Source organism: Acinonyx jubatus, chromosome C1 (genome assembly GCF_027475565.1).
Source record: "Acinonyx jubatus isolate Ajub_Pintada_27869175 chromosome C1, VMU_Ajub_asm_v1.0, whole genome shotgun sequence".
In the NCBI taxonomy this organism is placed as follows: domain Eukaryota; kingdom Metazoa; phylum Chordata; class Mammalia; order Carnivora; family Felidae; genus Acinonyx; species Acinonyx jubatus.
In genome coordinates, this window is record NC_069381.1 from 15,138,062 (window position 1) to 15,164,047 (window position 25,986).

At 37.6% G+C, this 25,986-nt stretch overlaps 1 protein-coding gene and 1 long non-coding RNA gene across 32 annotated transcripts in view; one reads left to right on the forward strand and one right to left on the reverse strand.

Moving 5' to 3' along the window:
* LOC128312871 (uncharacterized) lies at window positions 1-25,917 on the forward strand. Of its 4 annotated transcripts, none has more exons than XR_008292728.1 (6): window positions 1-62; window positions 7,478-7,558; window positions 15,941-16,062; window positions 17,172-20,630; window positions 21,301-21,465; window positions 25,346-25,917. It is a non-coding gene; the product is annotated as an uncharacterized LOC128312871 (long non-coding RNA). The 4 variants fall into 4 exon arrangements; XR_008292729.1 differs by having other exon boundaries at window positions 17,172-17,289; window positions 25,346-25,866; XR_008292726.1 differs by lacking the exon at window positions 17,172-20,630 and having other exon boundaries at window positions 25,346-25,854.
* The window catches only part of EIF4G3 (eukaryotic translation initiation factor 4 gamma 3), a 309,641-nt gene that overhangs the window by 85,843 nt on the left and 197,812 nt on the right, over window positions 1-25,986 (reverse strand). For all 28 annotated transcript variants that reach the window (XM_053208300.1, XM_027060183.2, XM_053208305.1 and 25 more), the window contains one exon: window positions 848-936. In XM_053208300.1, coding sequence (XP_053064275.1) covers window positions 848-936 — 89 coding nt within the window. The remainder of the gene's footprint in view (window positions 1-847; window positions 937-25,986) is intronic.

Below are 25,986 nucleotides of genomic sequence, written 5' to 3' on the forward strand. Positions count from 1 at the left end.
TGTAAGAGCAGTGACAGGACAGGGGGAAATAACAAAGGGGTACTGTGAACTGCTTCGAAAGGGTAAGAATTGTAACTAGATAGAAAAGCCTTTTGAAATAAATGTATTTAAAATCACTTTAAAATAATTTCTATATTTTAATGTTAACACTCTATACACTTATAAGAACTATTTTAAGCAGACATTAAGAGTTCAAGAAAAAAGCAACATACAGATGTTTTAGATTACTCTTGATTTATAAGATTCAGTATATAACACTCAGGATATGAAGATTATAGACTATGAATCTGTTAGAACACTCCTTCGGACTGACTCTGCCCTTGTTTCTGCGTCACCTTGTCTCCTGTTGTGCTGTAACCTATAGCAAAATCTGGAATGGTTTAGTTCAAACAGGCAAATCATATGTGAAAAGTTATATTCCTGGGATCCAGTTAGAAGACGACATATCCAAAATGAATTTCCCTAAAATGTACCTGACGATTTCTATCACTACTGCTAATGGGTATTTGAAAAAACTTTCCATTATTCTTTACCAGATTAGTCTTTCCATCCAGTTAATATAAGGACAAATTCAACTGACAGGGTTAAGGGATTAACCCAAAATTAAACAGTAACTTAGTTTTGCTGAAGCGACATTTTGAAAGACAAGAAATTGATGAAACTGAACATGCTACCAACAATCTTTTTAAAATTCTGTGGACTAAAAAAAAAAAAAAAAAAATCAGACTATGTGCTCACGTTTCCTTGAAAAACAGGATCTCAAAAAAGAGATAAAAATATACACTTGTCTTGAAAATGGCCCCACAATTCCTAACATCAGCTAAAGAGATTTACTGCTGCCCCTTACCTCCACTTCTGCCTCCAACACCTCTTCAGTGGTTCGGGTCCGATCTTTTGGTTTTTTCCACATCTTTGGTGCAGTTACAGCTGTCTGAGCTGAAATACAAGATTAGGGCCATTACTTCCCACTGCAAAGTCATGTTTGATAATACGAAATCTAAATGATACCTATATTCAAATTTAGCACGCCAAATGAGGGCTTCACCCATACAGAAGAAACAGCAGAATGATCAAGTCAATAACTGGGTAGCTGTGGCCCAGATACTGCAATGGCATGTATCTTAGGCACAAATTGTTCACATCAGCACATACAGCCTTTCAACCAGTGGTTTAGGTTCATCCTGTTTCATGGTTAGGACATAGCCAGGCATATAATTCAGTATGTGGTATCTATACAAGAAATTGGCCTACCAGCCAATTCTAGACGTGGGTCTGCTTCTATTATTAATTAACTATGTGACCTAAAGCAAGTCACACATCTCAGGTCCCTTGCATATTCAACCACAAAGGTTAAGAGTGAGGTTAGATGATACCTAAGCTACAAAAAATATCAAATTCCAACTTCTGTTTTTTTAAAGCCTTAGGGGCGCCTGGGTGGCTCAGTCGGTTAAGCATCCGGCTTTGGCTCAGGTCATGATCTCACGGTTTGTGAGTTCGAGCCCTGTGTCAGGCTCTGTGCTGACAGCTTAGAGCCTGGAGCCTGCTTTGGATTCTGCGTCTCCCTCTCTCTCTGCCCCTCCCCCACTCACGCTCTGTCTCTCTCTCTCTCTATCTCTCTCTCAAAAAATCAATAAACATTAAAATAAAATAAAATAAAATAAAATAAAATAAAATAAAGCCTGTAGACAACAAAAGGACACTTTAAGATTTCATTAGCTAGGCAGCACTTCTACAACATTCAGTTCTCATTTCAGATCAGTCCTGTTGGTCTAGTCGTTCATACTGCTGGGGAGAAAAATCAAGAAAACCTAATTTTTACTCAATTATTATTATATTGTATCAGAAGTTCTAGATGGAAAATTAAGCTCACAGAAGATTTTTTTAAATGCATTCTCTTTCCTCTTTTTTTTGAGGTTTATCCACTTATTTTGAGACAGAGACAGAGAGAGTAAGCAGGGGAGGGGCAAAGAAAGGGAGACAGAGAATCAATCCCAAGCACTGACAGTGCAGAGCCTGATGCGGGGCAGAGCCTGACTCGGGCTTGAATTCACAAACCTTGAGATCACAACCTGAGCCAAAACCAAGAGCTGGACGCTTAACTGACTAAGCAACCCAGGTGCCCTTACAAAGGATTTTTAAAAAGTCATTTGACTTGTAATTCCACAAAACCATTCAACACTTGGATGTGCAATTTAAAGACTATTTAAATATCAGAGAGCAAAAAGAAGCTATTAAAAGGATCCTACAGAGGCATCTGGGTGGCTCAGTTAAGTGACAGACTTCGGCTCAGGTCATGATCTCAGGGTTGTGAGATCAAGCTCTGCGTTGCGCTCTATGCTGATAGTGGAGCCTTCTTGAGATGTTCTGCACCCCACCCCCCGCCCCTCTCTGCTCCCTTGCCCCCTCCTTGCTCTTTCTCTCTCTCTCAAAATGAATGAATAAACTAAAAAAAAAAAAGGATCCTCTTGAAGGCAACACATGAGTCAACAGAGAAGTAAGGTATGACAGGAAGGTAGGTAGAGAGAAGAATCAAAGAAAAGTCCATTTAGCAAATGGAGACATTACCAAAAGAAACAAACACAAAGCTGAAGGGTACCATGTACTGTTTCCCTACAGAAATGTAACATCACTCATTAAGACTAAACCAACCAGTCTCTCTGAAGAGCCCACTCTTTTTTCGGAAGAACAGTACTATATGAACACTCACACTGTTTTGGGGAACAAGGAAAAGGAAACATTTAACATTCTTCTCAAAATTACTGCACCATTATAAACAATACTCTGTAAATCTCTTTTGTTACATACACCTCACTTTTTTATAACTAGATATAACTAGATGGAAAAGCCTTCACCTCAGGGACTATAATAAACAAAAAACATTAGACCACTGTTAATCTTCCTTGGTGACCTATTCAAAGTAAATTATTTTCTCAAAGTATGGAACTAAGATTCTGGTAAACATGGGTGTAAACATGGGCAATTTGCTATAGCCTCACGGTCTTATATTGAATATGTATATTCAGGTGTGTATGTATGTAGTGGTCGCTTCTTTTTTAAGGAACTTCTACATATAACCAGTCTATTTAATGTGCATCTCTTCAAAATGCTTGCGATTAATTCTGCTTCCACAGCAGAATCCTTTTGAAGAGTTACAGAGTTTGAGTGACACGTACATTTTATTTTTCTTAATTTTTTAAATGTTTATTTATTTTTGAGAGAGAGAGAGAGAGAGAGAGAGAGAGAGAGAGAGAGAGAAGGGGAGGGGCAGAGAGAGAAGGGGACAAAGGATCCGAAGCAGGCTCCACACTGTCAGCAGAGAGCCTGATGCGGGATTTGAACTCACGAACCCTGAGATCGTCACCTGAGCCGAAGTTGGATGCTTAACTGACTGAGCCACCCAGGTGCCCCGTACATTTTATTTTAAATTTTATTTCATACATGCTAAAATTTAGTTCTAAATTCCATTCACAGAATAGGGAAGACCACTTTATGAAGGATTCTTTGGTATGATATATACACTCATGAGTAGTTTCCTCTAACCAACAAAACCCAGAGATGTAGATCAACTGATTTTTTAAGAATATATCAACCATACCCACAACTCAAAAACATTAAAAACAACCACACATTTCTTTCCTGGACAACATAAAACATTTAACCTGCTTTTTAAAAAAGAGCTACTTACATAGCAGAAATTGTTACTCTGTTTAAGTGGCTACTTAAAGTTCTGATTTAAAGTAGAAATGCACAAAAGGAAGTGAGAGAAAGCACACACTTCTTTAGCAGATATGCAAGTCTTTGAAAACCTGAACACAGATATCCACATACCTAGTATCTGGTGAGATTATGATATACAATCCCTCTCTTACCACATTGGTGGAGAGGTGCAGTGAACTTTGGTTGTGCTACAGCTGGGAGAAGAAAAGGTAGGAAGGTAGGGAGACAGAGGCATCAACGCTCTGATTTAACAAGACAATTAATAATGAATTAGCTAGAATAAGAAAATTATATCCAAGAGACCATCTTAAATAGTCCATTCCCAATGCCTACACCTTAGATTAGGCTCCTATTACTACATGATTAACTATAAGATGGTCTACCTAAGAGCTACAGGCTCCACGCCAAGTTGCAAGCTTGAACTCATGAGAGTTAACATGCTCTCCACTCATAAAATTTAAACAGATATAAAGTTAGAAAATATCTTATCTCTGAGATACCTGAATGCTTTGGCCTACTTACTTGCCAGCATTTAAAAGATACAAGTATAGGGACGCCTGGGTGGCTCAGTCGGTTAAGTGGCCAACTTCAAGTCATGATCTCACGGTTTGTGAGGTCGAGCCCCACGTCAGGCTCTGTGCTGACAGCTCAGGGTCTGGAGCCTGCTTCTGATTCTGTGTCTCCCTCTCTCTCTGTTCCTCCCCTGCTTGCACTCTGTCTCTCTCTCAAAAATGAATGAAGATTAAAAAATTAAAAAAAAATAAAAGATACAAGTATATGCACACTATATATTTAGTTTTCTAATTTTTTTTTTAAATGAACTGCAAACAAGAATGTAAAGCTTTGTAGTATTGATCTTTGACAGTAGGAACTGTCAAAACAAAACAACTCAGTCAAAATTCCTGTATGTTCAATCTACTAAATTTTGATTAAGGGGGTAAAAAGACTTTCACAGATTAGTATTTGAAAAGGAAAATTTGAAAGCAAGTAAATCATGAAAGATAAAGCTAAATAAAATATAGTAAGAAGTAAAGAACTGTAAAAGGGTTTGATATGCATGATTTTTATTAAGTCACTTTAGCCAACAGTAAGTAGGAAGAAGGGCACCCGGGTGGCTCAACTGGTTATGTGTCCAAAACTTGATTTCAGGTTCAAGTCATGATCTCAAGGTTTGGGAGATGGAGCCTCACGTAGGGCTCTGCACTGACAGCATGGAGCCTGCTTGGGATTCTCTCTCCTCTCTTTCTGCCTCTCCCCCTGGCTTTCTCGCTCTCTCAAAATAAATAAACATAAAAACCTTTGTTGTACAATAAGGTTCTCAATCTAAGAATAATACAGTTCTATATTAAAAAAAAAAGTAGGAAGAAAGAAAAAACTTTCCCGACTAGTCCATAGGAAGTCCACCTTCAGATGGAAATCAATTGCTTATGTTTCAATCTACTGACCAGGACCAAGTCACAGCAAAGATTTTTATGATCTGTTTCTAGTCATAAAGATACAGCTTTTGGCTAGTTAAACTAGGCCAAGGGCTTAAAAAAAGATTAGGTTCAAAAAGAAAAAAGGCAAAATAAAAAATTGTGCCCATACTACATTTATAACCATATAAAATACTTACATAAAGACTAGAGGGAAATGACGAAAAGTGTAATGCTAATACTCAGACTATATCTTTGAACAATGGAGGGCTTTTCTCCATTCTTCAATATTTATAACAGTAATATAAAATTTGAAGAAATAAAAGAGTGAAACTTTTAAAAGTGATTTGTATTCATTGTTTCAAGCTTATTTTATCTTCTATGACTGGAAAAGGTATTTTGTCCTATAGTTTAGGACTGCTCTGTATAAAAATATACTACTAAAACAAATTTTAAGAACTATTAACCTGATTGAGGATATCAGAATTTTGCTTGTGCTTTTTTGATTATTTTATTTTATTGTATTTATTTATTTTTTTGAACTTAAAAGTCAGACACTTAACTGACTGAGCCACCCAGGCGTCCCTATTTTATTTTTATTTTTTACATTAAATCCAAATCAGTTAACATATAGTGTTATAATGATGTCAGGGAAAGAATTTTCCTGATTCATCACTTACACATAACACCTAGTGCTCATCCCAACAAATGTCCTCCTTAGTGCCCATCACCCATTTAGCCCATCCCCCCACCCAACACCCCGCCAGCAACCCTGTTTGTTCTCTGTATTTAAGAGTCTCTTATGGTTTGTCCCCCTCTGTTTTTATCTTATTTTTGCTTCTCTTCCCCTATGTTCATCTGTTTTGTTTTTTAGATTCCATATATGGGTGGAATCAGCATATGCTTTTTTGAATTACCGAGGAAGTAGGAGAACTCATGGAGCTCTATGAGAGAGAACATTAGCTCTGTAACAAGAAGTGAAAGCATCATCATTCCACATAGGTTAAAAGAATGTGAAAGAGGTGATTCCATGAGAGGTAAATTTTTAGTCCCAACATATTCCACTAGCTTTCCAATATAAATCTGAAAACCACTTTTACTAAAGATGCCATGTTGGTATTCTTGCTTCTCTTTACTATATTATTTCTACTTTATTAGTTATTTCTTCATTAGTCAAGTAGATACCCAGGAAACTAAAGGTTAATAAAACCTCAATTTTTTTTCTGGTGCCAAAAAGAAAAAAAGACCTTTTCTACTTCCCCTTTTCTTAGCTCTCTGCCTAGAGAAAGCTTGTAAATCTCTCCTCTATCCCTTTGATATATGTGCAAATCTTTTTAAATGCTTAAAGAAGACTCTAGGCAGGTTTACAATTCAGGAAGTTTTACTTAAAGTGTGGGAGCCATCTCTCTCCTTGTCCTCATGAGAGTTACCTCTAGGCAACTACCCGCTTATCACAAACATACAAGAAGTTTAATTTCTCCTTTGGATAAAGGCAACTGACTAACAGATGGACACCCTAACTACCAAGAGAATTTGGGATGAACCAGAATAGCAACGGTCGGTGCTGGTATAATCCTACTACATGAAGACAAATTATCATTATCTTGAGAACATGTATGTACTGAATTATATTTGCCTGGCTTTATGAAAGGGTGTGAGATTTCCTTCTGTCTGCCATCTTATTAGTGGGTTGCCTGTGATGCTCATTGACGTCTTAATGCTTACTCAATAATAAATCTATCTTCCTTCTTTTCTACATTTGTGAAGACCATTTTCTGGTTCGGCAGGAGGTTTTCATTCCCCCCCCCCACCCCCCAATCCAGTACCAAGAATGAGATGGTTTAGGTGTGCCTAAAGGAAGCAAATCAGTTGAAGATCTTATAGCCACATAACACCCAAATAAGAGACCCCAAATTCTAAAAAGTCACCCTTTTAGCTCTCTACTCATTTGGAATATAACATGAACTCCTCAGTTCTAAGATTTAAGATGCATCTGAGTCTCTGGACTGAAGAAACCCAACTCTAAGAGGCTATGAAGCCTTATTAAGAATAGACACTTCACAATCGGTAAGGGAAGGAAGGGCCTCTGTACATGGTCACAGGGTTGTACATAAAGAGTAGAATGTTCCATGATGGAACTTCCAGTGAGAGTTCTGACTCTTAACACCCAGTTCTTATCTCTTTCCTATCATTTTTATCATTTTTTCACATTTTATTTTCCTTTGTTTCCTCTTGGTTTTGAAATCCTAAAAGTTGGCATTCATTCATTCTGATTACATCATATTCAAGAATTTTATCTAAAGTTTCTTGAGGCTGGGGATCCTAATCTTTTTTTTCTTCCACAGATCATTATGAGAATCTAGGAAAATCTTATGATTTTTCTAAGAAACTGGGGCAGAGCAAAGAAAAACCTAGTTGAGAGAAGGGTAAGTTTTTTATCTGTTATAATGGCGATTTCATATGAACTAGAAAAAGAGAATAATGGTGATAAACTATGTAAAAAAGATGGTTCACAGAGATGTCAACCAAAAGAAAAACTAGAGAGTAAGTCTGTCTGTGTTTTTCAGCATCTTCTCAGGGGTTACTATTTGAAATGTATGGATGGCTTGGTGATTATGCTTCCAATTATATGTTAGAATGCTCTAGGACTTCTTCTCATAAGTTTAAATAGTATAAGCTGGTTTGCCTGGGGTCTAGCACTGGAATCAAAAACAAAACAAAACAAAATGAGGATTCTAGACTTACATTCTACCAAAAATATACATCTACAACACAATTTAAAATTTTTTACTTCCATGGTGAATCACTGTATTGTACACCTGAAACTAATATAATGCTCTATGTTAACTGGAATCAAAACAAAAATGTAAATTTAAAAACAAATTTTTTTTGGTTTGTTAATACTTTTAATATTCTCAATAATTTTTTCATCTGATTTTGTTTTGTTTTCTATTTTAAAATTTTTCCTGTTGTTTTTATTATTTCCCTTGGGTTGAATTTGTTTCTTTTAAAAAAAATTTTCAGCTTTACTGAAGTATAGCGGACATAAAAAATGGTAAGATATTTAGAGTGTACATTATGATTTGATATAAGCATACACTGTGGAAAGATCCCCTCCATCTAGTTAATTAACACATCTATCACCTTACATATATATGTATGTGGAACAGGAGTTGAGAACATTTAAGTTCTTTTCTTTTTGCAAATTTCAGTTACACAATATGGTGTTATCAGATAGACACCAAGTTTTACATTGGATCTCAGATTTTAATTCATTTTACACAATTTGGTCTTTGAACAGTTTCTTCAGATGGAGGCCGAGGTCATGAATTTGAGACCATTTTTCTCTCCTAATATGCGTATTTATTTACTGGTGTAAACTGCCACCTTAATATTACTTTAGCTATGTGGCAGGCAGAACAATGTACCGCCAAACATGTCCACGTCCTAATCTCTGAACCCTGTGAATATGTTACCTTACATGAAAAAAGTGACTTTGCAAATGTGATTAAGGGATCTCAGGACGAGGAGACACGTATCCTGAATTAACCTAGTGGATCCAATGGGATCAAAAGGGTCTATACAAGTGGGAGGGAAGCAGGAGAATCATAGACATTTGGTGCTGGCTTTGAAGATAAAGAAAAACACAGGGCCAAAGAATGTAGGTAGACTCTATAAAAATGGAAAAAGCAGAGTCTCCAGAAAAAAATACATTTTTGTTCCTATCTCTAGTCCAATGAAATGGATTTTGAACTTCTGACCTCTCAAACTGTAAGGTAATAATTATGTGTTTTCAGCCATGCGGATTGTGACGATTTGTTATAACAGCAATAGAAAATGAATTCAAGCACAAATTCTGATTTGGGTTTTCATTTCTGTTCAGGTGAAAATACTTGATCACTTCCCTTTGATTTCCTCTTTTACTCTTGGGTTATTTAGAAGGGTGTTATTTAGTTTCTGAATACTTGGGGGATTTTCTAGAGATAATTTTCTTACTGATTCCCATTTTAATCACACTGTGGTCAGAGAATATCCTTGCTTTAAATTGAATCCTCTGAAATTTATTAAAACCTGTTTATAAAGCCACAATATGATCTATCTTGGTACATTTGCCATTTGCTCTCATGCATCTGCTATTTGATGAGTGTTTTGTGTCAATTAGGTCAAACTGGTTGATTGTGCTATTGAAGTCTTTTATAGGCTGATTTCTGTCTACTGGTTCCATCATTTATGTGTTTCTAATTATGTCATGGATGTCACTACTTTTTGAACATGTGAAATGCAGTTATAACTGTACTTACTAATTATGTTGTCTGCTAATTTTAATAACTATGGGTCATATTTTTTTCATGGTTTCACCAGTCAATTCTACCAATCATTTGAGGAAGAAACAGTATCAATTCTATACAAAATTTTTCTAGAAAACTGAAGAGGAGGGACTACTTCTCAATTCATTCTATGAAGTCAGCGTTACCCAGATGCTCAAACAGGAAAATTACCAGAAATCTTCAGGCCAATATCCTTTATGAACTTAATGCCAAAAAGCTAAATAAATTTTTAGCAAGCCACACTCAAAAATATAATAATAAAAATAAAATGATCAGAGGCAAATTTTATTTCAGGAAAGCAAAGTTGGTCCAATATTTTAATTTTACTTTTTTAAAGTAAACACTCTACCCAGCTTATTAAAGTAAGCTTGGGGTCAGGCTTGAACTCCTGACCCTGGAAAATTTGGCCTAATATTTAAATATCAAGTAATATAAAGCAAATAGCTAACAAACAAAAGAAAACCATGACTGTCTCAAGATACATAGGAAAAATATTTGATAAAATCCAATTTGTATTCTTGATTGAAATAAGGAATCTCTCAGAAAATTAGGAATAAAAAAGAACTTCCTCAACCAGATAATTCAAGAACCTACAGCTAACATCATATTTAGTGATGAAAAGATTGAATGCTTTCTTCCTGAGAATGAGAACAACAAGAATATTTACTTTCACTTCATCCAGTTGGTATCATACTGAAGGTACTAACAAGTGCAGCAAGTCAACAAAAAGAAATCCAGTTAGAAATGAAATACAAGAGGGGTGCCTGGATGGCTCAGTTGGTTAAGTGTCCGACTCTTGATTTAGGCTCAGGTCGTGATCTCAGTTTGTGGGTTCAAACCCTGCCGTGGGCTCTGTCCTGTGTCAGCATGGAGCCTGCTTGGAATTTTCTTTCCCTTTCTCTCTCTGCCCCTACCCTACTCATGCTCACACACTCTCCCTCTCTCTCAAAATAAATAAATAAACTTTAAAAAAATTATAAAAAGAGGGGCGCATGGTGGCTCAGTTGGTTAGGCGACTGACTTCGGCTCAGGTCATGATCTCACAATTCCCGAGTTCGAGCCCCATGTCGGGCTCTGTGCTGACAGCTCAGAGCCTGGAGCCTGCTTTGGATACTGTGTCTCCCTCTCTCTCTGCCCCTCCCCAACCCCTTTGTCTCTCTCTCTCTCTCTCCTAAAATAAACAAACATTAAAAAAAAAAAAAAAAGGAATGAAGTAGAATGGTCTTTGTTCAGGAACAACATAAGTACTTATATAGAACATCCAAAGAAATCTCTACAATAAATGCTAATAAAACTAGTATATGCATTTTAGCAAGATTGCAATATAAGAAATTGAAAAAAAACTGTATTCTATTTCCAAATGCTAGTAATGAAAAATCAAAAATTGAAATGAAAAATACCATTTATAACAGCATCTAAAAGATATGAATTTGACCAAATTATAAAATACTTGTACATAAAAACCTTCAAAACACTGCTGAGAGAATTAAAAAAGACAAATGTCAAAATATGCCATGTTCATGGGTCAGAAGACTCCATATTGTAAGATGTCAATTCTACCTATGGATTCAACACAAACCCAATCAAATTCCAACAGGTTTTTTTTGTTTGTTTGTTTTTTGTTTTTTAAGTAAGCTGTACGCCCCACATAGAGCTTGAATGAGATCAACCTGCATGCTCTACCCAATGAGCCAGCCAGGTGCCCCAACCAACAGGCTTTTCTGTAGAAAAACATTTGAGGAGAAAACTGATTCTAAAATTAATACAGTTAATTGTACTGGAATTAGATAAAAAACTTAAAAATGAAAAAATCTAAATTAACAGGGTGCCTGGGTGGCTCAGTTAGCTAAGCTTCTGACTTCGGCTCAGGTCATGATCTCACAGTTCGTGGGTTCGAGCCCTACATCAGGCTCTTTGCTGACAACTCAGAGTGCCTGGAGAATGCTTTGGATTCTGTGTCTCCCTCCTTCTCTGCCCCTAACCCCCTCGCACTCTGTCTCTCTCTCCCTCAAAAATAAAGATTAAAAAATTTAAGAAAACAACTAAATTAACATAAAAAAGCAAAGGACCTACAATGGCCCAAACGATTTGAAAAAGAAGAATAAAGTCGGAGGACTTAATACTATCTGATTACAAAAATTATTACAAGCCTCAGAAATCATGACACTGTGGTACTGGCATCAAGAAAGACAAATAGATCCGTGGAAAAACAGAATCCAGAAGTAGACCCACACATAATATACATAATATATTTTGGAGAAAGGTGTTAAGAAAATTCACCAGAGAAAGGCCAGCCTCAAATTCTCCCACACTGCTGTAAAATGCCATGTAAAATGGCACAAATGCCTGGAAAATGGCACGCAGTTTCTTAAAAAGTTAAACGTACATTTATATGTAAAGAAGACATTCCACTCTTATGTACTCAAGAGAAATGACAAAATATATCCACAAAAAGACCTGTACGCCAATGTTCATAGAACTCTGTTATAATAGCTACAAACCGAAAACAACCCAAATGTCCACCAACAGGTGAACAAACTGTGATACATCCACAGTACATCAGTAATTTTATTATTTAAAATTTTTTTTAAATGTTTATTTGAGAGAGAGAGTGGGGAAGGGGCACAGAGAAATGGGAACAGAGAATCTGAACTGGGCTCCGTGCTGATAGCAGATAGCCTGATGCTGGGTTTGAACTCATGAACTGCAAGATCATGACCAGAGCCGAAGTCGGACGCTCAATGGACTGAGCCACCTGGTACCCAGTATATCAGTAATTTAAAAAAAAAATGAGCTACTAACATATGCAACAATGAGGATAAGCCTACTGAGTGAAAGAAGCCAAAGAAAAGTTTATGCTGACTTCATTTATGTATGAAGTCAGAAATTCTAATAAATTCTAAACATTCTAATAAATGCAAACTAATCTAATAAATTCTAAACATTCTGATAAATACAAACTGATCTATGGTGACAGAAAGCAGATCAGTGTTTGCCTTTGGAATGGACGGAGGGTAGTGCAGCTCAGAGGAATTTATAAACAGGTATGAGGAAATGTTTTGGGGTGACCAGTTACGTTCATTACCTTGGTAATGGTTTCATGAGCATATATAGAGACGTCAAAACTAATATACTTTAAATAACATAGATGTTAACTTCATGTGAATTATATCCCAATAAAGGTGTTAAAATGGTCTGAGTGGTTTCTAAAAGAATTAAAACATAAGCATATCCATGTATCTATTATAAATGTGCTAAAAAATGATAGTATTTTTAAAGACTCTGAAATAGCCTGCGTAAGCATTTGTCAATTTACAAAAAGAAATATATACTGTACATCCAAGTAATGGGACTCCAAGGACTTTTTTTCTTCCTCCTAACTTTTGTTGCTTTTTATCTATTTTTTTAAATGGCAAAAGTATCAATCAACACAAATATAAAGGTAATATCCCCCTCCCCCAACTAGCTAATTCTAGTGACCTGAGGTAAACAACATTAACATACTTTGGTAGACTGTCTGCCATACCTTAATGTCTCATACAAATAGTCACAATCAAATATAAGTGTTTATTTTAAATAGAAAAGTAGAGTCATACTAAAACTTATTTTGCAAAATGCTTTATTTTCCCTTAATTTATTATGAAAATCTCTCCAGGTTATCACACGGTTCTCATGCATATATTAGCTTCCCAATATTCCAGAGTACATATGTACCATTTCCCTTGAAAGATATTTTGCTATTTTTCTTGCCAGATTTAGTTCTAGAAAGGTGAAAGTAATTCACACTCGTATCCCAAATACGTGAGTGTTGTAGTTCCTCCCTTCCCATAAATGCTTGATATTATACCTAAAAAATGGTTATTTCCACACTCCATAATGAGGGTGAGCATCTTTTCCTGTTTTTAATTGGCTATTGTTCTTTCTTTTCTGTGAATTTTTTATTTTTATTATTTACTCAATCTTCTATTAGACTGCTAGCCTCTTTTTTTTTTTTAAACTTATAGGTACACTACAAACAGGTTAACCTATTATATACCCATTGTCCTCTTTCTTTTTGCCAAAATTCAAAATTTTCTCATGAATTTTCTCTAATGAATATGTGTTATTTTTATTTTTATTTATTTTTTAAAATTTTTTTTTCAACATTTATTTATTTTTGGGACAGAGAGAGACAGAGCATGAACGGGGGAGGGGCAGAGAGAGAGGGAGACACAGAATCGGAAACAGGCTCCAGGCTCTGAGCCATCAGCCCAGAGCCTGACGCGGGGCTCGAACTCACGGACCGCGAGATCGTGACCTGGCTGAAGTCGGACACTTAACCGACTGTGCCACCCAGGCGCCCCTATGTGTTATTTTTACAAAACAACACCAACAAAAAAAACCATGAAAGAAAACATGCATGTTAATTGTTCTGAAATTAAGGCAAGGAAAAGTCTTTTTTGATAATGATGCCAAAACTTATCAATGTGCCACTTTAAAATCTAAAGTCCATTTTAAAATGGATTCACTTGGATGAGAATAAATCCATTACTGGCAATCTACTTCACAGTCTTTAAGGCCACGTGTTTCTCTAGTTTCTGAAGTGTATCAAGGCTAGGAAGTTAGCTTCTTCCTTCAGGTCAATAGCAGGACCATTTCCTGCCCCACCAGCACTAAAAATTTTACCACCAACTCACTTGCTGTGCCTTTGCTATTCTACACAGAGCCATGGACACAAGTTAAGAATCCGATATTAGAGTTTGAGCCCTTTGAAGATTCAGAACGGCATCTTATTGGTCTCCTTTGTATATTCACCATCTAATATAGCATGTGACCCATAGGAGATGCTCAATGAAAATCTGCTAATGAAATCAAAATTAAATCCAAAGTTAATGTCTGTCTACAACAATAAACACTGGTTCAGTCTCCTGTTTAGTAGGAACTATTATATTACTCCCACTTCCAGAGATGAGGAAACCGAAATACAGAGAAGTTAACTCAACTGTTCCAAACCCAGAAAGAGTAAAGGCTAGAGCTAGAATTAAAATAAGGATGCAACTGCAAGCCCGTCTTCCTGACACAAACCCCTGCCTCTTAACTCTAGCTTGTTCCTGCACCCTCCCTTCTGAATTCCAATTTCAATTGCATTTTGGTTAAGGTCTCTTTTGTTTTTGCAGCTGGAGAAGACGTACAGTTAACCAAGGGAGGGTAGTGTGAAGAACACTGTTCATCACTCCCATAGCATAGCATGTCAAGTCATTAGGAAAATAAAATGGCAAAGTGACTTTAAGGGGAAAAATCTGCTCCCAAAAAGCTCAGCAAGAACAATGCACTATGCAATTCTGTCAGCAGTAAAAGCAAAGATGACTCCCATGAGACCGGCAGCATATTTTCTAAGTCTCTGTATCATATTTTACTATTCCTTGTGCAGTAACCTAGGCATTTTTGCATTTTAACAAAATGCTTTTGTAGCACTTCTACCATAATCAAGACTGCAAATTAACGTAAATCTAGCACAGATGAAGATATGTCCATCACCACAGCACAAATATAGAATTTAATTGGACAACAGACTATAACACAAGTAGCTATCTTTCATTTACTCAATGCTTTTCACCTCTAAACACACTAAGGCTCACAACCTTGAATATGCAAAATAATGGATGAAAAAAACACCCTCTCACTTGACCATCCGTGAGATCACACTGCCAGTGCTTTGCTAAAGTGCAGAGGAGTCTACTGAAACCTTAATCTAGGGGAACCACTATAAGTAATAAAACACACCCTAACAGATGTACTTCCTTATTTCTTCACCGTACACAACCCTAGATGGACACATGTGTCTCTCTGTAAGATCACGGAGTTCCCAAATATTGTGACCTGATAGAATTATATTTAGGTGTTAAGAGTCAAGGAATTGTCAGAATGGAAAATTTTATGAAGAAAGCCATACTGAAAAAATTAAATTCTCAGCAGGTTCTTTAGAATGGTGTAGGCTGAGAAGAGGCATCAAGGCAATAAAGGGGTAATTAGCACCTATCAAACGATGTGAAAGAGTGGCCAAAACAATGTAAAATCAGGGAGAGATGAGGACTAACAGAGAGCCTTGAAGGCTAACCCAAGAGTCTGGAACTTATACTTTTGAAACAACTGTCTATTTAACTCTTGGACAGACACATCCAGAAATTATTTTTTCTGGAAGACTTTACTGGAGAGTTTTCAAGAGAAATCTCAAAGCGGAGAGAACTGTAATAGCTGAGGGAATAATACGATTGGTAAGTCTATGAAATGGACTAGAAAGAGAAGAGGACTGAATAGCTGGATGGATAAATAAATGGGATGGACAGCTGGAAGGACAAGAAAGGCCAAGCCGTCGGAGGACTTACCAAGGGTGGCTCAATAAATAAGGCAAAAATAAATAAGAACTAGGCTAACTAAGAACTAAGGAAATGCAGAATCTTTACTTCTAAAACATATAACCCTTATGTGTCTCATCCACAGATTCTGACCCTGCTCTCATGTCCCAGCCAGTGTTCCCTATTTGTGACATCAAACAATGCCCCCAGAATGGCTACTACTGTGGTGCATTCACCACGTAGCTGAGAACACCCTCTCAAACCCAGGTAAGACAGCTACTAGTAAAATAAGACAGAGCGATGACAATATACAGTTCAGACCTAAAATACATCAAAAGACAATGTGGTTTTTGGTTGTACCCCAACACTCCTCCGTGTCTGGTACTGTCAATTATGGTGTTTTGGCCGAAATCTAGCTCCGAAATTTCTATGCTATTAATTTCCCTAACCTGATTCATTTCTAGCTTCAGGGTTTTTAGCATTAATTTCTTAGGCTGATGCCCCTGACAGATCCTTACATAAGATGCTGGTGACATAACTACTCTCATTCCTATTCATTTCTTAAAAATAGTAGCTTTACTGAGAAATAATTAACATACTATACAATTCACCTTTTTATGAAGTATACAATTCAGTTGTTTATAGCTGTAATAGAAAAACTCCAGTCTTTCCATTTCCCTTTATAGGGAAAAACTCAGTTATTTCCTACTGTGTGTTTCCTTTACTACTTAGAATACTGTACTTCTGACACTTTTGGTCATCACGTGGGTTTCTTTTTTTTCCCCTATAACAAACAATTCTCTGTGACACCAATCGGGTGTTCTACAAGTTAACTCAATTCAAACACTATCAACGTGAAGATAGTGTCAGATCCCACGGGTTAGAGCTCAGTTCCAGAAGACTGTTCTCCCCTATACTTCATTCAGATGCCACCAGGCAAAAGCCCAGGTGACCAAACAGTATAGATCGGAGGTTCCAATGACCCCTTGTCGCCTCAGGTTTGATTAACTTCCTAGAGCAGCTCACAGAATTCAGGGACTTTCTTGTATTGACCAGTTTATCACAAGATATGATAAAGGACCAGATGAACAGCCAGATGAAGAGATAAATAGATAGGGTGAGGTCTGAGAGGGTCCCAAGTACAGGAGCTTCTGTCTGTGAAGTGGGGGGGGGTACATTACTCATTTCTGGTGTGGACAAGTTTGCCACCCTGGAAGCTCTCTGAACACCCTATCCCTGCGATTTTATGGAGGCTTCCTCACATAGGCAATATCAAATAATAATGCCATTTGCAGCCCCTCTCTTCTCTTACAAGGATTGGGGTGTGGCTGAAAATTGCAAACTTCTAATGATGATTTGGTCTTTCTGGTTACCAGCCCCCATCCAGGAGCAATCCAGGAGCCCACCTAGAATCACCTCAACAGAACAAGATGTTCTTAGTGCTATCACTTAGAAATTTACAAGGTTTTTAGGAACGTTGTGTCATCAATGGAGGTAAAAGACCAACATCAGAACAAAAGATGCTCCTAGTGTTCTTATCACTGAGTAAATGACACAGGTTTTAGGAGCTCTGTGCCAGGAAGAGGGGTTAGAAATCAATATATATTTTCTATTATTTTACAACAGTATATTCACAGAGTCGTGTGACCATCAACACTATCTAACTTCAGACATTTTCATCACTCCCCAAAAGAAACCCTATACTCATTAGTATTCCCCTCCCACTCTCCTCAATCCCTGGCAACTGTGAATCTACTGTGCGTGTCTAGTAATTTGCCTATTCTGGTTTTGTGTGACTTTTTCACTTGGCATAAGGTTTTCAGGGTTTATTCATTTTGTAGCTTGTATCAGTACTTCATTCCTTTTCATGGCAGAATAATATTCCATATTCTATATATACACGCACACCCCAATTTGTTTATCCATTCATTAGTTGATGGACATTCAGGTTATTTCCACTTCTGGACTACCCCACTAATTTTTTTCCCATTCCTTTTTTCTCTCTGCCCTTCTTCCTAACTTTCTACTCCTGCTCTAAATAGGAAATTAATAATGTTACTATTATCCTCTACTTAAATGCATGCCTAAAGGTTTTCAATGGTGCAGATTTTCCTTAAAATTCACTGTTCTAAGCACACCTTCTCCATTCCAACTGACAACAGAGGTCACCTCGGCATGTGTGTAACCATTGTGGAGATTAAATGACAGAATGGGTACAAAAGACACTACTCAAAATTAAACATACACAAGGGACTATTTTGAGGGACTTTCTACCATTTCATGCTCAGGATTTACTTAGGAACTTTTGAGATGGCATCATCTTGTTGAGTTTCTCTTCTCTGGAACATAAATTCCTAAGGACAGAGATAACGACACCCATTTATCTGTGTAAGATCAGTACAGTTCAAAGGCAACATCTGGTTCCTTATACTAGCTGAAAATGGAAGTATTAATAATATTACACATTTACAGTGAGCTCATCATGGGTCAGACACTGTGCTAAATGCTTTACATAGGTTACGTTTTATGTTCATTACAACTTTTATGAAGTAAACACTATCATCATCTTCAAATTCTGGATGAGGAAACAGTCTAAGAGGTTAAGAATCTCACCCAGGGTCATAGAGATAGACAGGGGAATGGCTAAGGTGCAGGAGTGTCTGACTCTGTTGCCCTGATCTTAACCAATACACTTTACTGACAGTGTTGAGATTAACCAAATACACAAAAAGTAACATTCAGATCCTATGCATATATACTCAGAAAATTGCTACTATAACTAAGTACAAGATGATCTTGTAGTAAAAGTTAGACGCTTACAGTTTTGAAGTTTTGAAGTGACACTCAACATCCTCAAGGGCTTAAGCAGAGATAGGAAAAAGCAGTGGAAGGGCCAGATCTGTAGTTTAAAGAGATGACTGCTTGGCAGAGAATGAACCTGAACGGGGACAGAGCTGGAGCCAGGGACATGAGAGGTCCTAAGGCAGTGATAGAAGGAAAATTGAGAAGAGAGGACAAATTCAACAATCACATCAGGTAAAATCAGAGAACCTTGTTAAATGACTACACATGAAAGATGAATAACTCAGGGAAGAAGTCCATCAACAGTGGCTTCAGGATCTTAGCTTAATTCAAGCCAGTGCCATGAACGGAGATAAAGGAACAGGTTTACGGAATAGGTTATTAGTTCAATAGCGGATGTGTTAAATCCAACATGGCTCTAGGGTTTCCAAACGGAGATAGCTGGCAGGCAACAGGATACATAAGACAGAAGCTCAGAAGAGAAGCTGGGGATGGAAATGAAAATTTGGAAGCCATCTGCATATACCACTGGGAGCCATCTACCATCAGAGTAGATGAAATCACCCCCCAAGAACGTGTTGAACGATAAGAGAATTAGAACATGACCCAAACATAAAGGAGTTTTTTTGGCTGATGGAACTGTTCTACATTTTGACTGTGGTAGTGATTACATGACTTTATGTGTCTCTCAAAATTCACAGAAATGAATGCTAAAAAGGAATGAAATTAACTGCAAAGAAATTATATGCAATAAATCTAAAGGGAAAAAAAAGAGCAATGAGTAGTGTTACATGTGGTGAACATATCATAAAATAGCATGCTGGGAACAGAAAGCAGATGATGTTAGTTGAATAGTGAACAGAGAAATAGAAATGATATACTCTTCTTGGGAAGCCTGGATGAGAAGAGCAAGAATGAGGTTAAATGACAGCAAAATGGACATGTAGGACTGAGGAAGGATTTGTAGTATGAGATGGACTTCAGCAGATTTAGAGAAAGAAGTCTGTGGAAAGGTAGTGAATACACATGAGACTGCAAGGGACAACTAACAGACTCCGATGAAGTTTGGATAGAGACAGGTTGGTACCTCCAGCAGAAGTTTGAAAAAGGCATACTCAATGCACTCAGTACTCTAAAGAATGACATAAAGCCATCTATCTGCTGAGGGTGTGGAGGGTTGGGCTGAGTACAGGATTTTATAAAAGGCAAGTCATAAAAGGAATGGCTGGGGACAGAGAGCACGGATTTGTAGATACATTCACAGTGGTATAATCTTGCCCAGTAGTACTCTGCCTACTGGAACTGAAGAATAGAGAGGATGGGAGTATAGCTAACTAATGTTTCTCAGAAAGAAAAGGGGGTAGGAAAACCACAAATTTTCATAAAAGGATAGCTCAGATAATCCTCCTCCTCCATCTCTGCTTAAATCTTGTACTCCTTGAAGCCTATAAGTCTGATTATGTTATTTATAAAAAAATTTTTAAGAGAGAGAAAGAACTCAAGCAGGGGAGAGGGGGCAAGGAGAAAGAGTGAGAAAGAGAGAGAGAGAACTAGAGGGTTTTAAGCAGGTTCCATGCTCACCTCGGAGCCTGATATGGGGCTCTTAACGACCCTGGGATCATGACCTGAGCCAAAATCAAGAGTCAAGTTGGATGCTAAATTGACTGAGCCACCCAGGCACCCCTGATCATGTTACTTAAATACTAAAACCTGCTGCCTCTCCAGCATTCCTTCCCCTGCTAGATTATTTTTATATCACCTAAAACATTTTAATGCATGGGGCAGGGCACCTCGCTGGCTTAGTCACTGCAGCATGTGATTCTTGATCTCAGAGTTGTGGGTTCCAGCCCCACACGGGGTGTAGAGATTACTTAAAAATAAAATCTTAAAGAAACAAAAAACAGAAACCACCCAACAACTTTCTGGCATATTACTAGACAGAGATCTCTGGATTCCTCATTGATGCAGCCACAGTGCCCAGAACAATGACCTACTCATGGCAGACCCTCAGAAACTATTTGTGGCTGAAACAGGTGGGTTTCCACATCTCCCTCTGAACCTGGGTCACATGTATAAATGTAAAATCCTTAAATCCCAAAAAGGTTGAAAGAACGTTATAGCAACAATAGTAAAGAATGTCAGAAAGAATAACAGAAATGTGAGATAAAGAAAGGCTTTAGTTGTAATTCTTCCTATGACCCTGAGAAATCCAACTTACCATTCAATGGCTTATTTTTTGTATAGGCAAAATAGGAATAATTTTATCCCAGGAATAACTGCTTAAATTGTAAGATTAATGCCAGAGAAAAGGCTTTTTGTAAACATAAGAAAAGTAACATGACTTTATCATGATTGAAGCAAAATTACCAGGTACTGTTAATACAGCACTGATAAATGGAAAAAAGACATTTATTGATAAAAATGTATTTTGGACATTTTTTCTGCACTAGTACGGAAAATTCTGTCAAAGGTGTTAGAGGGGCACCTCATTAGAGGGTGGCTCAGTCAGTTAAGTGTCCGACTTCAGCTCAGAGCATGATCTCATGAATCATGAGTTCAAGCCCCGCATCAGGCTCTCTGCTGACAGTCCGGAGCCTGCTTCAGATCCTCTGTCTCCCTCTCTCTCTGCCCCTCCCTCACTTGTTCTCTCTCTCTTTCTCTCAAAAATAAATATAAACACTAAAACAATATTAAAAAAAAAAGATATTAGGAACACTTCCCAAGACAACTAACTGTGTGCACAGTGAAGACTGGCGCTGGAAGAAGAAAAAGCTTTTAGCAAGATTAAGTGTTCTAGACACAGCTCTCTTTTGCCTGGCAGAGAACAGGATTCCCCGACACTGTCTCGACTACCCTCTCTGGAAGCAGGTAAGCACAATGGTTTCTTTTGGGAGTAAATTAGTAAGTCTGGGGAAATGTGGGCTAAATTCGGAACAAAGAATTCATGTCTATTCATGGAGATATGTACGACTAAGTTAACATCCAATAATGAAACTTTGAGACTCATGTTGCAGATAAATGAACTATTGTAAATAGTAGGAAAGTGTATGCTGCATGAAGATGAGGGATTGTACAAGGGGCTTGGCCAGAAGGCTTGGCGCTTGAGTCTGTTAGTACACTCCCCCCTAGGGTGTCTGGGCTCATCCTGTAGCATATAAAACGAACTTGACCCAGCACCAGTACTTTCCAGGGAATGCTTAAGATTTCACTGTGGAGGGCAACAAGAAAGGAGGAATCATACGACAGAAATGTTTTCAGGCAGCTCTCTTTCAAATATTTTTATAAACAAGTGGGGAAAGTCAATCCTTTTAATTTTCTTATCCCTAAGGATCGCTCAAACGCAAGCCTCCAAAAAAGGGATCCAAAAGTCCGTGTTTTAAAGATTGCTCTACTGGATTTGATAGATAACATGGAATCAGGAACATGTGAGTCCGGTTCGTAAGGCTTCAGAACATATTTCTCTAGAGGAACACGAGAAATTAAATTATAAGGGTGTGGATTAAGAAAAGGCTGTGGGACATCTAATCACTGGTGATTTGTTTTTGGCCCCCACAACTAAATATCCCAGGGATATTTCAAAATACTTCTCAGAGGGTGTAAACTGAGCAAAGGTTAGAATAAATTTCAAATTCCTTATTCTTGGTGCTGACCTTCAGATCATGGTTTTAAACATGAATCTTTTTCGGTTTAGTCTACCCAAACTTTAAGGCTTTTATTTCCCTGGTTTTATGCTTACTTTGGTTTTATTTCTTAAAATACTGTGAATAGGGGCGCCTGGGTGGCTCAGCCAGTTGAGCGACCAACTCTTGGTTTCAGCTCGGGTCCTGGCCTCTCGGTTTCGTGGATTCGAGCCCCGCGTCAGGCTCTGTGCCAGTAGTGCAGAGCCTGCTTCAGATTCTCTCTCTTCCTCTTTCTCTGCCTGTCGCCCACTGGCACTGTCTCTGACTCTCATGCTCTCAGAATAAATAAACTTAAAAAAATAGGGGCGCCTGGGTGGCGCAGTCGGTTAAGCGTCCGACTTCAGCCAGGTCACGATCTCGTGGTCCGTGAGTTCGAGCCCCGCGTCAGGCTCTGGGCTGATGGCTCAGAGCCTGGAGCCTGTTTCCGATTCTGTGCCTCCCTCTCTCTCTGCCCCTCCCCCATTCATGCTCTGTCTCTCTCTGTCCCAAAAATAAATAAAAACATTGAAAATAAATAAATAAATAAACTTAAAAAAATATATAAAGTACGGTGACTATGTTCACAGATGAAATTAAATCAAGGATTCTTATTAAAACATCTTCCCCCTAAATTAAAGTATGTTGCTTTTACACTGAAGTCAATCAAAACCGAAAGAGAAAATAGCAATGTCACTGGCTATATATGGATCAGTATTTTAGTAACACCTTCCAAAGCATACAAATGTATCTCCATTTGAGAAACAAATCTCTCATCTTGAAATCTACACAACTGGAACTGTCCCTCAACCTTAGCTGAGCTTACAAGAACGTAAGGGATAGCTGAGCTTACAAGAACGTAAGGGAAACTACTGGAAGGCACATAAACAAGGTCAGTTGCTGTTACGGCTGTAGCCACTATACTACTGGGGATGTGGGATGCTATGCCAGTCTCTATAACTAAGGGAGTTGACATTTTAACATTAATGGCAGAGAAGATCTTGGATCCCAGCAAAGTGAGGACCTAGAACTGAGACTCTCACAAAAATCCCTGACGTGCCTAACAGAGTGACAGCCTCTGTGAAAAGGTAGCTAAAACCATAAAAGAGAACAAAATATACCAGCGAACTGACACAGAGTACTGACACGGAAGGACATTTGGTCTCACCTAGGTGGAAAGGGACTCTTGTCATTCTGAAAAATAGTATCCACAGGGAATGCCTTCAGATTTTGCTTGGAATACGAAAGGAGATTTAGAAAATTAAACTCAGATTAAGGTGCAGCTAATGCTTTCCTCAAGACATGTGGTAAATAAAGCAAACACAAAACAGCTTTGGGAGGACTTGCCCATGATGTACATACAGTAAAGTTTACCTGAAGAGGAATTCATAAAGCAGATTTATAAAATATATGAAGAAACAATGCACTATGAGCAAGAGCCAGAAGACACAATAAACTGGAAGATTAAAAACCTCCCTTGGCCAACGGAATTTCAAATAATAGTTTTATATCCAACAAGGTAATAAAAAAAACCTCACTAATATTTTCAAAAGTGGAAAAGTTCATGTCACACAATATGCATGTTACATAGCACACGCATTCTGGAAACTATAGAGAAATGAATTCCTGGATGATGAGTGAGAAATGTTTTACCACAAGTTCTAAAACTTTCTTTTCTTATCCAACAAGTATACAGAAACCATAACAAAAATCCTAAGACTTTAAGAAATATCCAATTAATACAGATTTCTGTACATTTAATTATTGAAGTATCGTACAAACTAAGTAATCAAAAGTCTGGTCAATCTCTGAATCTTTTCAGAGGACACTGAACATAAACACAATTCTCATTTCACAGGGCGTGCTCTTAACCTAAGCATCCAATATTGCTGTGCTTTGCTCTAATCAGAAATAGGATCTAGAACAGTTGCAAGAAAATGTCTTCCAGCAGAAAAGGGACTATAGCCCTAATATCTGATGTCACTGCTTTAAGCAAGTATCTCTATTCCAACTACTGTGTATTTTTATGCATCACACTTGTCAAGAGCAAATGGGTTTTGAAGCCAGCTTTAAAGTGCTTCATCCTCAGGCAGACACAGTTAAGAACTGATCTCAAAAGTCAGTTACAAAAGACTGATATCCACATCAGATTGTTATGATTTCCTCATCTCTCAACATAAACAAGGTCCTAAATGGGTAAGTGCAAATAAGACTAATTATTAAGAACAGGACAACTTCAAGTGGATATATCTATAAGAATGATGATAATTTAAGGTTTTAATGTTAACTTTTGTGGCAATGACATTAAAAATATTTGTATAGGAATGAGAGGGCCAGGAATGTTTTTGGTAGCTTTATCATTTTAAAAATGCTAGAGTTACATGGGTTTTCCAGGTTCATTCACTTTGAATTCTGCCAAGTGTAAGAAATCAAAGGATATTATAGCACTTCTAGTTCTTTTACAATACATTTATATGCTAAAAAAATCATCGAACGAGAAAAATGCCAGGATGCTTTACTTCCTGACACCCAAAGTCTACCCTCACCCCTCATCATGCAGAAGACATTCTTTCTTTTCTACCTATCCTCTGGTTCACTGCTGAAGTATCTATTCTTTTACCAAGCTGCTAGTATTACTAACTCCAAGAGTAATTGCATTTCAAAAAAAAGAACCATGATATGAAAATTAATTACCTAAAATCCGTTTGTCCATCTATATCTGAGGGCTGTCTTGCCACCTAATGAACATACTGCTTAAAAACAACAACAACAACATCAACAACAAAAACCAACGATGTCAGGAATGAGTAGAAGTATGAGTTTGGTGTGGGCTTTCTTTACTCATTTCAGGTCTCAGGTATGGTTTGTATCTCTGACTTTTATTCCCTAATGATTACTTTGTTTTTCTTTCTGTCATTTGTTTTGATGTTTTTACAACATTTGTCTTCAAGTAGCTTCTCCTGTGAGATAACAACTCACAGTTGGGTAAGTGAAAGGGAACAATTAAGGGTCAAACAAATTATTGTTTTCCAACAAACAAGTGTTCTTTGGGGGGCATTCACCTATAGCCATCAAAACTTTTTTTCATGAAGCCTAGGTCATCACCCCACCAAGGAAGAAGGTTCCTCAAACCGTGACGACACCGTGAACACAGATGCCAACGGAGGCCAGTCTGTTGAGGATACAGGTGATTTACAAACATTTACTCCTTGTCCCAGCTACCTTTCAGTGTTTGCTTTACCACTTTGGTCACTCTGTTGAACTAGATGTTCGACTGTTCCAAGGAACCGGACAACTCTCACACATTTATGAGGAAAACGCTTCAAGAAGTGAGCTGTGTGAGAAAGGTGTATCTTAAGAGGACTGGGTTTTTGATTAAGATTCCCTACCCATTACACAGCTCAAAACAGACAATAAATACCAAGGATGTTGATGACTAAAACCAAGTGCATTTCTAGATCAACTGCTGGGGGAGCACTCATTTGTCAAATTGTGTCATTCAACCTGAGAGGTACACCGGGAGTAAATCAGACTGCATGGGGCACTAACTGCACTAGATGGGCTATGTGGACTTGCTAAAAGCCATATTATTATGTCCTACTGACTCTAGCTGATAGGCCTCATGTAATGTTTTTATGATAATTGTAAAAATCCAGTGATTACTTTCTACGATCCTAGGTGATGCTACATTAAATAAGTAATTTTTAATTGGGAAGAATAAAATACTCTGATA